The sequence below is a fragment of the Xiphophorus maculatus genome, chromosome 4, assembly GCF_002775205.1.
Source record: "Xiphophorus maculatus strain JP 163 A chromosome 4, X_maculatus-5.0-male, whole genome shotgun sequence".
Lineage (NCBI taxonomy): Eukaryota > Metazoa > Chordata > Actinopteri > Cyprinodontiformes > Poeciliidae > Xiphophorus > Xiphophorus maculatus.
In genome coordinates, this window is record NC_036446.1 from 12,720,822 (window position 1) to 12,735,197 (window position 14,376).

Here is a 14,376-nt window from a genome sequence, read left to right on the forward strand (position 1 = left end):
TAACAACAATACTAACCTAATTAGACTAATAGGACACAAAGAAATCAAGGAAACATTTTCTTTATTTTTAAACCAAAAGCCTTCAAACTAGATTCAAAAAGTAACTAAATAATTAATAAATTCAGTTGATTTACAATTTACAAACATTTTTGAATCAACTGCTAAAATAGAATTACTGTTATTTCAACTGGTCGTTCTGAATGCAATGACAAAGATGAGCATTTTCTGAAAATTTGTGCTGATTTATTTTATGGCACATCACCAGTGTATCTAAACACACTGGGTTTACTAAGCTAACTACATATCAAAGCAGTGTAAATAAATAACAGTCTAATTGCACTCCTTGAACATAATAGTTAAATACCAAATAGATAATAGTTCAAACAATGACAAATACCATCAGATGTGGGTTTTAATGTAGGGAATGTGACTCATTGACCATGACAAAACGGCTTTTTGTTTTTTATTTTCCTGTTTGTGTGGTCAGAATGATCTCTTGTCAGTGTGGTTAAGTTGTCTAAAATAAAGATATAAAATCTTTGAGTGTATGCATTTTTGGTTGTATGCAGAGGAAAGACTGAAAACAAACTAATCCAGGATTAATTCATTCAACCACCACTTCAATTTTATCTGAAATAGGATATTTGTCAACATTTTAGGATGTGAAAGAATATACACAATATATCTATCTATATATATATATATATACTGTATATATAGTATTCTAGCATGTCAGAACAGACTACTTTGGTGAAATATTTCTGTCAATCATAACATTTTAATTTATGGAAAGCATTATAAGTTTAATTTAAAACCCCTACCTTTGTAAAAGCTGTGGAAATCACTTTATTCGTAGAAAGAATGTGACAGAAAGCCGTTGAAGAGGCCCAGCATTTTAACAGCCGTTTGTTAAAATATGCTTAGAGATTCATATATATATTAAAAAAACACAATTTACAGTGATAAATTTATAATTCTTCTTTTATCTTTAAAAGTTTTTTTCTAAAGCAGGCTAAATGGTAAAGTGGTTAATATTTATATTTCTGGTTGTCCTTGATGCACGGGGTTATGGTGGGTTTCTGCTAACGCATTAGGAAGTTCTTGACCCTGATGTTCCTCTGTTTGCTTTATGGATTCGTCCTGAAGCATCATTACGTCCAGTCGCTGCTCGTCTTTCTGCTCCACCGCTCCTGCATTCAACTCCGCAGTAATTGTGTTTGATTGCTTGTTCTCTTCTGTCAACTCCTGCTCTTGATGAGGTGCTTTGTTGTTGCTTGAGCCCTTTAAAATAGATGTAGGTAAACAATGTCACTTAAAAAAAATAAAAGTAAAAAAAAAACAATCAGGATCTAACAGTAAATCATTGGAGGAAATCTCAAAGACATTAACAGCTGTTACAATTATTAGTATTTTTATCATTTATATTAGTTGTTAAATGTAACGCTGAATGATTGATTTTGATTTGTTATGGTAACTAGCTTTAGCTAGCTTAGCTACATAGTGCTAATACTAAAGCTAAACATGCTAGTAGTCTTTACTGGTCACACTTCAAAACATAAAAATCTTATTTCAAGTAAGAGTACAAAGTATTTGGTAAAAAGGATAATCAAGTACCTTTTTACATTTTTACTTACTTTACCAACTAACATACTCAAGTATCTTTACAAAGGTACTTGAGTACCTATGGTAAAAGGTACAATTTAAAAAACTGGTATTGTATTCATATCATTATGGAAATATTTGTAATTTTTATATCTGCTAAACCTCCTTTTAAAGTTGAATTCAATGTTGAAAGCTTATATAATAATTATAGTATTTATTGTAGTATTCACAAATATTCAATATTTTTAAATGTTTAATATTTAAAAGTTGAATATTTAAAAATTACATAATCGGACAGAATGAAATATATGTGGACATTTGGACATTTTAAAGACCAAAATGAAAATAATTCACATGAACAATATAATTACAAAATAACAAAATTAGGCAAAAGAAACATTTTCCAAATCAACTGCTTTCAATATATAAAACATATGAAATTAATAAAAACTGCAGGTGTGTGTCTTGTGAATTTTTGGTTAAAAGATGTTTATTCTTCATTCAGTGAAGTTTCTCACATTGGACAGATTATCCAGAAATTTTACTCAATTAAGAGTAGTGATACTTAACTCTAAAATTACTCAAGTAAAAACGTACAGCCTTGTCAAAAGTTAATTTTTTTCCACAAAGTTACTCAAGTAAATGTAACTGAATACATGTAACTAATTACTACCCAACTCAGCTAATAATGCAGCTTCTCAAGACAATTGGAGATATCTCAATTATCTCATATAACAACTTTCAGATTTTTAAATAAAACAATATTGCAGATGAAACAATGTGTGCATGTTACGTAAATTTTGCCAACAGTCACAGTTTATGTTGTCGGTGTACCTGTGTGTTAATAAATGAAGGCGACAGCAGCTCTGAAGGGTCCAGCAGGCCATCCTGGTTTAGATCCTGAGTCTGTAGTAAGAAATCCACCATGGACACCACCTGAACCCAGCAGGCACGAAAAGAAAAGACACATTTAAAAAAGCAGCCAAAGAATCCTGAAGGTGGTATTTACAAATACACACAAATTAAAAAACAACAACACACTGATTCAGTCACTTCAGCTTACTTGCTCACTGGCCTCTGGTCCTAGTGCATGATGGGAGATGTAGTCAGAGAGCAGCTTCATGATCTCCAAGCCATCCAAGAATCCGCTGCGATCATAATCGTAGAGACGAAACAGGAAGAACACCTCTGAAGCAAAACAGAGAAGACGAGTTATAAACTAAAGTTCATTTAAATTTCACTTTGAAAACGTATCTAGAAAAAACTCGTGTTTAACAAGTTCCTGTGCCAGGATGAGGTGGTTTTTGGCCGTATTGATTTAAATTTCTTTTGCAAAACTACAGTGGAAACACTTTTTCGCATCATGCGAGACGTGATCAACAGCTGGACGTTACTACTGTTGAAAACAGCAAAGAAGACAACAGGAAGTGGCAGGAGGATGATGGTTTGTTTTGACTTTTGAAACTCAGAAATTTCCTTTTTTTTCTGGAAAATTTCTGAGATAAATCTCAAAATTTATGAGTTGTTTTTTTTTGTAGAAAGTTACTTTTTTTGTCCTGTCTGTTATGGCCCAAATACGACATCATAGGATGGAGAAGCAAAAAAAAGTTCAAGTTGCTTCAGGTCCAATCAGTGATAAAATGGGGAACAATCAAGTCCATGATCCGAGCAATTTGATATGTTGATTTCACTTCTTAAGTTAAATCATTAAAATATGTTACCCTTTCAATAATTCAGTGATTTACTGATCCGTATGTGTATGAATCTTGGATATTACGTGTTGTTTGCAGTAGGTGTCGTCTACCTTGCTCCCAGGAAGTGATGTCAGGACTTCCCTGACTGTTGCGTAGACTTTGCTGAATGTAGCTCTGCAACAACCTGCGATTACACAGTTTTACAAAACATCAGGTGGAAATAACAGAAAGTAAAAGATAAAAATAGAAAAAAATTATTTTTCTATTTTTGAAATTATTATTAAAATAAATATGTGAACTGTGAATATTCAAATAATTAGACTTAGACTTATTTTATTGTCATCGCTCAAAGAATTATAAGTAAAATTGGCAGTGAAATGTCAATGATCTAAGGAACTTAGTGCTGCTAACGATCTCCACTGGTTTGTCGTTAATGAGGAGTGGTGTGTGGCTCCTTCTGAAGTCGACAATGATTTCTTTTGTCTTGCCGACGTTCAGGAGCAGGTTGTTTATTATGCACCAGTCCACAAGATGTTGTACCTCTTTTCTGTAGTTCACTTCATTGTTGTCCTGAATTAATCCCACAATTGTTGTGTCATCTGCATATTTCATGATGTGGTTTGTGTTAAACCTGGGACGACAGTTGTGTCTGGTGAGCAGGGGTTGGTATGCTGGGGTGAGCATAACCGAAAGATGAGCTGAAGAGCCGAGATGGGCTGGGGAATTGCTCTGAAAGCTTTCTTGATATTGGTGTAGACCAAATCCAGCATGTTTTCCTCTCTGGTCGGAAAATCCACATATTGATGGAAATTAGGAAGAACAGTCTTCATGTTAGCTTGGTTAAAATCTCCAGCAACAATAAAAACACCCTCCGGGTATATGGATTGTCTGTCACTGATGGCATGGTGAAAGGTACTCAGTGCTTGCTTGGTGTTGGCAGTGGGCGGGTTGTAGACAGCAGAAATGATAACGGTGGTGAATTCCAGGGGTAGGTAGAAAGGTCTGATCTCACAATCATGAACTCAATGTGCACAGAGCAATGACTGGAGGCCAGGGTGGCATTGTTACACCAGCTGCTGTAAATGTAAATACAAACACCACCTCCCCTGGATTTACCAGTAAGAGCATGGCTTCTGTCGGCTCAAAATGTTGTTGGCCCCTCCAGGCTGATGGCATTATCAGGGACAGATGAGTTTAGCCATGTCACACAGAAAATGAGAATGCAGCAGTTTCTTGTTTCCGTTTTGGTGGTTAAATCCAGCTTCAGGTAGTTCAATTTGCTTTCAAGGGATCGTACATTAGCAAGCAAGATGGAGGGAAGTGGCAAACGGAAAGGGTGAGCTTTTAGCTTAGCTGTAAGTCCACCGCGACACCCTTGCATCTGTTTTCTCTCACGTCTTCTCCGGTGTCTCCATGGGCCTGGGCTGTTGGAAAATTCAGCTGCTGTGGCGTTAGCTTGGTTCAACTGGTCCAACTGACGTAGCAGTCCAAGGCTTTGCAGAGGGTCCGTGTCTCCAAATTTATGGAGTCCAGATGACTAAATTTGCTCAATACCATAGTCTGATGGTCATAGACTGGTCTTACGCTGTTTCTCTGAGTTATTGTAGCAGAAAATACTGATTTAAGCAATAAATTGGTGGTATTACCGGGAGCCGAAGCAGCTGCAGCCATAAAGGGCGCCGCCATTGTAATAACAATAAAAACAAAGTCTGGTGTTTCTCCTCCTGCAGTTTTATCAGAGTTTGGCTCTGGCCGCATCAGCAGCACAGCAGAAGCCGAAGTCCAGAGTGACGAGACATAACCTGCTCAGTCCACTGTAAAAAATTAAATACGGAGCCTGTGGGGTTTATATAAGGCTGCAACAAATAATTATTTCAGTTATTGAAAAGTTTTAGTAATTAATTTTTAGTAAAAATTATTGAAAATGTTGAGCTTTTTTTTTTTGGAATCTGTATACTACAGTTAACAATTACTAAATTAGTTGACGATTAATTGATTCATGATGATTAATCTGATTAATCGTTCCAGTCTCAGTTTTATGTTGTGTCAACATTAGAAAGCCATCTGACGAAAACAATGGCTGACGATTTTATTTTATGCAAGGTTTTGATTGCTAGCAATGATGTAAAACCTTAATAGTGTGGCTGGAGGAAACGAGTGGTGATGTGGGCATAACCTTGAAATGGACTTTCAAGTCCATTTCTAAGAAAGTGAAGCGACCTCACTCCATTTCTGACTCGGAGTGAGGTCGCAGTTCATCAGCTGGGTCTCGTTCGAAGGCCTCTCACCTGCGTTCCTCTTCTCCAGAGCCGAAGGGATTGATCAGTCCTGGAGGGGGACGGAGATCCGATTCTTCCCTAAAGTGACGAACAAATAACAGCATAACAAAAACAACACACTAAAGTAGATCTATTGACGTGTTGAATGTTATTTATTTATTTTAAATCCAACTAAAGAGGCAGCATATCAGTACTCTTTTATTTTTGTATCAGAATTTTGTTTGAGCTTTTTTTCTTATTTTAAAGGGGATCTATTAAGCTTCTTTGAATAGGTTAGAATTAGTGTATAGACATGTGCACAACGTTTTTGGAGAAAATCATTTTTAGATAATGAGATTTTATTTTGCTGAGTTCTGCTTATTTTAAGCTTCTTCAGAATGAGATGCTTTGGGGCGTCTTGTCACTTTAAATCCAAATAAGCTGCTGCTAGCCACGCCCCCCCAACTCAACATTTACACTTGTACATGAAAATGGATGCAAACAGATGCACAATTATACAACCGTACATCTTTGAAAAGCACAAGTGGAGCCATCTGCAGCAAGTGGTTTCTGGATGGTAATTCAACAACAAAAACCAGCTGACCAAACATTCTGGAACTCCACTGGGGTTGCTAGGTGACGGGTTGGGCTCAGTTGGGGTTGCTAGGTGACGGCATAGTGCCTGTAGAATGTGACTTAATAATATTATTCTGGACAGCAAAAAACATTGGTGTTTTTTTAAGCGCTTTGGGTGTTTTTAGAAGCAGTAGTAACTGGAATGGAAGTATTAAAAAACACGGAAATTTTTAATGCCATTGCCCCTTTATAATAACTATTGATCAAAAGTAAACAATAGAAATTCAGTTGATACACTTTTTTTCTCAATGTCTGACGTCAAATCAGACATTTTTCTTTCTTGTTTTATGTTCCCATAGGATTATCAATATTAGTTGTATGTACTAAACACTAAACTGATTAGATATATTTTTTAATTACAAGAACAGAAATAGAATTCTAGATATCATAAAGTCCTTGGTCAGTTTCCAGATCTCTGAACGAAATGCGTTCAACTGTCTGAACGATTACATGCTAGTATAAACACAACTGGGTTCCTTATTTCAGAGACGGATGTTTTTAGGTGTGCAACATGAACATCACCCAATATTTACCAAAAATAAATTATTTTTACCTAAAACTGGGATAGTTTAGTTTGATTTAGTGTCAAACAGTGACAACATGAATCTAAACATCTACTGTCACCTGTACATGTTTTAGCTTAAACTTTAGCTTCAAATATTATAAATGTGATGAGTGAGGCTCACTAGTGGAGTAATTGGGTCACCTTTGAGTCCCAGGGAGACCTGGTGCTGCCAGGCTCAGGTTTATGAGGAACCACAGGGACAGAGCAGGTGGGGCCAGCCGGACCAGCTGGTACCCCATGTGCAGACCTGAAAATACACAATGATGGGATCAAACATTCGGTGTAGTTTCCCCACACTGGATACTGCTACACTTCAAGATTTAAACAATAAAAATATATGAACAATACACTGATAAACCCTCTAACTTGTAGTAAAGGACACAAAATGTGTGTTTTAGTTGTTGATCCTAGTTTGGAAAAGTAAAGTGCTTAATAATAAAGAGAAAATTTGGATGGCAAAGACCATAAAACATTGAATTTCTAAGAACAAAGTATAACAATAGTTAATCTTAAAGCGGCAGTTTTCATTTTGACCCACTTACCCTTCAACTGAGAATAAAAACTGCAGGTTTTTTTCATGCATCACAGCAAATTAGCTAATTTTCTTCTGCTAATAGCTTCTCTTTGATGTGACTATAAATAAGAAATCAGAATAATGTATTTGTTAAATCTGAATGGTTCTAACTTTAACAGTCTTTTTAGGTTTAAATGTAATGCAAAAACCAAAATAAAAATGTTGAGAAAACATTTATAATTTGTAGAAACCGCTCTGTATGATAACTTTGGGAATATTATTTGTATTTTTTTCCAGTGAAGGCAATTATTTTTATTTTTATGGAAGCCATTTCCACCTCTGTAATGAGAACAGAGTTTATAAATGAATCTTGTATTGATGACTTGATCATGTTTTACTTACCAGACAAAACCTAATAATTATCACAATGGGATGCAGAACATTCGCTTTTTCTGCTGTTGTTTTTCTGAAAGTTGACCTTTTTAACCATAATTTTAAAAGTCAAGGCAGAATATTTGATTTTTGTAGGTTGGTAATTTAAAGAAGAAAAAAAAAACTAATGCTAAAATCAGCAGACGTGAACTTGAAAGGCTGAGAACCTTCAATTAGTGCAGACGAGTTTAAAAATAATCTGTTTTTGTTTCCCGTATAAAATGTTTCCCTTTTAAATCAGACTTCATATTAAATCCCTGCAGCTTCCTCATACAGTCGATGCAATTTGCTCCCTTTCACTGCAGCATTGTCTGTCACCGCATGCACCGACGAGACAAACTGGTTCCTGAATGATGTTTTTAACATCAAACCTCCATCTCGGATAAATATTTAAGGTCTTGTTAAATCCCAGGATCCTTAATAACCTGAAAACTAAATATTTAAACAACCTTATAGTCGGTGAAATCAGTGCAGCAGCTGTGCAATCTACACACCGAGCCTACCTGAATGCATAGCTGGAGTGTTGACAGGAGAGACGCGTTGATTTCCGCAGGTTAAAGGTTCATTTCTGGAGAACACCTCTGTCCCGTCCCGCACCGCCCCGCACCGCACCGCCCCGCCCCGCCCCGCCGGCTCTGCAGCACTGCGTCCTCCCCCTCTCAGGTCCCCTCTGCGGGTTTTGCTCCGTGGCAGGCTCCACGTGGATGAGCCCGGTCTGTCTTTGTCCGGGATTTTCCTGCCACGCCACGTCCACGCACTCAGTCACATTCCTCTAAGGGTGCGGACACACAAACCTGGTATTTATTTATGTAATCCTGGGTCACTTCGTTTACATGGGCGGAGCAGCAGCTCATTCGTGTGGGTGAAACGCTGTCAGCGTTTTGTTTTTGCAGCAAATTTAGGGTTGTGATTTACGTGCAGCTTAAATCCAGCAACTGTAGCTTTAAAGGAAAGCGCAGCGGCCACTCCTGTATGGAGGACCAAAAGTGCCAAAATGTAATAAATTAACAAATTGCTACAGAGGTGGGTAGAGTACCCACAATTGTACTGAAGGGTAGCACTACTTCAACACACGTTTACTTAAGTAAAAGTAATAAGTAACTACGAAATGACTCAAGGGCAGAGCTGCAATTCTACAATCTGACCACAAGATGTCACTGTAGCATTTTATTTAGCTTATATAGTTTTGTGGGAAATGTTGAATTGGCCACATGCAAATCTTTACATGTTTAACATATTTTCATTAAATGCCACATCTTAGGAAGTACAATGAGATTCAGTGACAAGTTTATAAAAGATTTCCACCTAAAAATAACTTCCATTTGGTTTTCTCAACCTTGAGTAAGAACTTTGTTTTACCAAGTTATTAATAACGAAGTTAAGGAGCAGAGACGGACTTCAATGCCAACCTAGTTTAATCAGCCATCTTATCAGCTGCAGTACAGAGCATAAAGGCAACAACAAAGAGTTATTTACTTAAAGCAATGCGAGTTCTTACGCCATAGAAACACGAGGATGTTTGTTTTTTTACTCATCCAGATAATTACAGATGAAACTACTCACACAAAAACAAACACAAGCTCACTTCCCACATCCAAACGAACGAGTCCTTAAGGTTTCAATAAAAGACAAATTAAACATGACAGAACACATTTGAGCTGAAGGAAGAATTTACCTATTTAAAGTGTGGCCTCCTTGCTTGACCTTACATAAAATATATAATAGAGCTTTCCAAAAATAACTAGAGCACACCTTGTGTTGATTCAGAAAGTTTGTTTTCTGACAGATGGCTAACTATCTTTACTTTAAATTTACAGAAGAATCTTCTTCTCCCACGCAATAGTACAGCAATTAATACACAAAAAGTATTTTTCCGTGCAGGTTGGCATAAGATTTCCAGAGTTTTTGACTTCAGATGTAATAAAAGAAAATCATTATATGATGTAAGGATGCACATTTTAAGGAAATTAACAATGAGAGACCAAGTTTTCAGTAATTATCATATTACCTCATATTAAATGTGGCTGTACACACATTATTAAAAGTCAAGGAAGAATGTGTGAGACCTTCCAGTTGTAGGATGAAAAGAAAAGCGTTACACAGGAGGTCAAGCGTTCGTGACTGCAGCGCCATGTTGACTCGTTATTTCACAGCTGGTCGGTGCGCAAGCATCCCACCGACGGCCGCCAACAGGAAACGAGATTACTCTGCAATTATTCACATGATTTACTGTCAAATATGGTTACGAGAGTAAGATATCTGTATTCTTTTACGTCCTCCAACAGTATTAACTCCATGTTTTATGCCTGGAGTTGTATTCACAGCATCGAGAGGGAAAATTACAAAAACAGAACAATTAATTACTCAAGTTTCACAAATTTGCTCTTTAGCTGTTCATGTTTTACTGCACATCAGATTTCCTATTTTCAGAACAGTTGCACAAATTGGATAGCTTTGCAAAGGTATTCACGTCCCTTAAATTTTCCTCCATATTATCATATTACAACGACAAGTTTTAAATGCATTTTATTGGGATTGACCAACACAACACATTGCAAAATTGTGAATATGATGCATACTTTTCATAAGTGATGTGTTTTGGTGTAAAAGTATGTTGTACTTTGGTAATCCACCAAAAGTACATCGTACTTTTGATTGATGAAACAAAAGGTGTTTCGTCAAAGTATTGCCTCAAAGTGGCAAATACAGCTTCACATTTCAGATTTTTATTTGTAAAAATGTTTGAAAATCATTTCTTGCTTGTCTTCTGCTTATATTAATTCACTCTGTGTTGATTATATAAAGAGGTGAAGAGATTTAATGGGGTTGAAAGGCGTTTTATATGTTTGACGACTTGTACAGTATATGAAGTTAATCACCAAAAGTACACAAAAGGAAAAGAAAAACAATAATTTTCCCTAAAGGACTGTTTAGTGACACTGACCTTTCTGCACAGTGTCACACAACTGCACGTCTTTGTTTTCTTAAGCGTGCTCACACAGCCGTGACGCTCACACATGTCCCAAACTGAGGACATCCCTCCATTACATAACAGGGATTAGGCTCCTCTGTTTGGTGGCCCCTAACAGTGAAAACTGTGTGAGTCTATTTTTGACCTCTCGACCTCGGTGTCATTTCAGTGTATGCTCACTGCAGTAATTGGTACATGCCGTCCCAATCTGCATTCAGTGTGTGGGCCTCAAACTCTTCGAACGGACGCAACTCAAAGCTCTGGCTGTCTGAAAACGGTCTTCGTGATTATTCCTCTTACAAAATTTAATAGTTTAGATTTATGTGAAATGGGTTTAGGATCAGGTTTGGTGATCAGTTGGCAAAATGCAAACTGCAAAAATACAAAATTGGTTGAGTTTCTAATAAAATATCCAAACATCACTATTTAATATCATATTTGTCAAACTCATCAGTTAAATTGTTAATAATTTAATTTCCTTGATGCTTCTGCACTGCAAAAATACAAAATCTCACCAAGCTTTTCTGTCTATTTTCTAGTGAAAATAACTTAGTACATTTGAAATTAGACAAAACTAACTTAGAAGTAACTTTTCAGCAACATACAGGAGCTTGTTTTAGTCAATAATTCCTTAATTTTGATGAAAAAGTACTTGCTCTATTGGAAGGTAAATTAATGTACCAATAATCTAGTATTTTTTCATCCATATTAAGGAATTATTTACTTAATTTACAAGCTGTTATATCTTGGTGCAAAGTCACTTCTGAGTTAGTTTTGTCTGATTTCAAGTGTACTAAGTTATTTGCACTAGAAACTAGACCAAAATATTTTTGTATTTTTTCAGTGCAGAAACAGCAAGAAGGTTAAATTAAATGAATTTGAAAAATATGATGTGATGACATTTGCATATTTTATTTTGTCTTTAAAATATGAACATGCATTTTATAGCTGACTATTGTGTTGTGTAGTAATTTGCAAAATGTGTAAAACATTCCACATGTGAAACGTTTTCTTATGTGAACATCCTGTTATAAAACGCGAAGGTGTGTTTTACTTTTGTAGGAAATCTTTCCTACGTGTCACATGTAGAAATTGTACTCAATTCTTGGTGAGATTCACACAAGGAGGATATTTTTCTGTACATACTAGTCTAAACACACTCAGGTCTAAACACAGACAGAGGGCAGTTTTACGTCATGAGCGCCTAATTGGAGACTTGTGTCAGAAAATGTTCTCAGGACAGGCAGGGTTCAAACAGTCAGGGCAAATTAACTGGAAGATTTCTTAATTGCAGCCACACATGAACATGACTTGTACGTTAATAAATGACGTGTGGACTAAATGTTTTGAACTGGATTAAAAGTTCTGTTTCCATGAAGTCAGTGGGCAGCTGTAAACTGCAACATAGTTACATTCCCATACATAAACGTATGGAAAGGTCAACTAGAAAGATTTGCACAAAAATACCGACATGGTCACATGGAAACACTTGTAAAATATGCTTCAGACAGTCTGGAAGTAATTTAGCGGCTTACAAGCTTATATGGGGCTACAAAAGTGTCAAAAGGTTTTCATGCATGTTATTAAATATATATACAAAGGTCAGAGATTTCTTCCTACCTGGAATTGATAAAGTTTAAAAAACACATATGATCTTTTGTTTTGGAAATCCCATTTGTTTTAGGAAATAACAGCTGCTTTTTGGCAGGAATGTAACCCAAATGTATGTCTGGATCCCCATGAGTTTATTCTGACTCCTAAATGTAAAACTCTGACAGTTTCAAAGAAATACGACTCAGCTTCCATGTATAGTGCATGTCTAGACATTTGCAAATAATTTTGGCACATTTAATGTATGTGCTATGACATTCAAAAAGAGCCTAAAATTAGCCTTGTAAAGAAAATGTAAATTTTTCCAAACCTTTGAGCATTTCTAAAAGGAAAGTCCTTATGTTCTTAAAGGGGACCTTTTTATTTATCTATTTGGGTCTGAACTGCTTCTAAAAACAAACCAAGCATTTTTATAAAAAAAAAACTACTCAGATGTTTTTTGCCAATAAATAATTTTTTTTTGGTATCTGGAAAATGAGCTGTTTCAAAAACCTCCAGAAAGTAAAGTCACGATCAATGAGTACTGGGCCGTTACTTGGCAACCGCAGCAAAACTCCAGCACATTTGGGCAGCTGGTTTTACTGCTGTTTCCGCTGTACAATGGCTGCTGGAAGAGACAAATGTCATGTTGACTTTCCATCCAGAAACTATTCTAGCTGGTTGGGCAGGAGGTTCTACTTCTGCTTTTCAAAGATGTGTGGTTGTATAACTGTGCATCTGTTTCTGCATCAATTTTCATGTTTTCAAACTGCACATTAGGATGAAGCAGCAAGAATCTGGCACCTTTGAAAATATAACTGAAAATAGTAAATATTTAATGAAGTTAATAATTTTCATAGGGAGTGTAGTAGTCAAAGGTACTTTTATCGCCATTGATAATTACATCCAAAAATGTTAACTTGTATATAGAATCCATGTATGCACACGTGCACATATTTTTGGCACATTTAGCACCCCATATATTCTTCATATTTTACATTAAATGCAAAATGTGTGATGTTCTTAATCGCTTACTGCATATTTATTTCTGTTCACTTTTTCATAATTCCAAAAATACTAAAAAACACAGTAATGTATTTTTTATTATTGATTTTTTAAAATTCTCACAGTTTGTATCTGAACACAGGGATATTTTTTTATTGTTGTTCATCTCTGACAGAACAATGATCTGTAAATTATTCCAGAGAACTAAAGAAGAATCTCAGCACATCTGTCTGTGAACTGAACCACAAAACAAAGTGGGTCAAGCAGCAAGACAACAAGCTGATAACACAAAGCATCCTAACGCAAAATGAGTAAAGAAGAATCAACTTAACGTTTTGGAAAGGAATAGTCAAAGTCTTGACCTTAATCCAGCATACATGTTGTGGGGAGGCATAAAGCGAGCAGTTTGGGTGATAAAACCAGCAAACAAAATGCAGAACAAAATGTTCTGTACTCACCATTAAAGTCTGAAAATATTTAAATCCATTTACAGCTTTGGAAAAAATGAAGAGTCCACTGCACTGAGCCCCATTGAAAACCTCCTGGTTATTCCACCAAATATTGATTTCTGTTCTCTTCCTGAGTTAAAACATTAATATTGTTGTTTCTAAATGAATATCAACTTGTTTTATTTGCACTATTTGAGGTCTGAAAGCTCTGCATCGTTTTGTTATTCTGACCATTTCTCATTTCTGCAAATAAATACTACATTTTTGCTTCTAATTTCAGAGACATGCTGTCATAGAATAAAAGAATAATGTTAATTTTATTCAAATATATACATATAAAAACTAAAACCAGAGAAAATGATAATCTTAAGTGGTCTATTAATTTTTTCCAGAGCAATGCCAAAAAAACCTCTTACTGGAAGCTAATTTGGTAGAACGTTTGGCTTCAGTTTAATTTTAGAATAGCTGGGAAAAGAGCTTCAATTTGGTACAAACTTGACAAAAATGTTTGATGAATGAACATAAATAAAGCTGCACATGATTAAAAATTGTGTGCTTTTGGTTTTTCTATTAACATTATAATTAAAAGTTCCTTTATTAGCTCAGATTCTGTGACTTACAAATTGCTAAGCTAACAAACGCCCCATATAGTGGAGACAT

The 14,376-nt window shown here is 35.8% G+C and overlaps 1 protein-coding gene across 1 annotated transcript; it reads right to left on the reverse strand.

Annotated features, from left to right (window-relative positions):
- Nucleotides 1-46: 46 nt before the first annotated feature.
- cgref1 (cell growth regulator with EF-hand domain 1) lies at nucleotides 47-8,593 on the reverse strand. Its single transcript, XM_005804219.3, has 7 exons — nucleotides 8,205-8,593; nucleotides 6,897-7,002; nucleotides 5,585-5,653; nucleotides 3,407-3,480; nucleotides 2,666-2,790; nucleotides 2,437-2,538; nucleotides 47-1,281 (listed from the first exon to the last, which is right to left on the reverse strand). The coding sequence occupies exons 1-7, from the start codon at nucleotides 8,212-8,214 to the stop codon at nucleotides 1,036-1,038; spliced, it is 732 nt and encodes a 243-aa protein (XP_005804276.1). The 5' UTR covers nucleotides 8,215-8,593; the 3' UTR covers nucleotides 47-1,035.
- Nucleotides 8,594-14,376: the final 5,783 nt, after the last annotated feature.

Bases quoted from the DNA above. Each gene is read 5' to 3' on its own strand.
- cgref1 (XM_005804219.3), bottom strand. The intron at 3,481-5,584 runs GTGAGAGGCCTT...GTGTAATCGCAG, and splicing joins TCTGGAGAAGAGGAACGCAG to GTTGTTGCAGAGCTACATTC. The intron at 2,791-3,406 runs GTAGACGACACC...GTTTTGCTTCAG, and splicing joins CATCACTTCCTGGGAGCAAG to AGGTGTTCTTCCTGTTTCGT.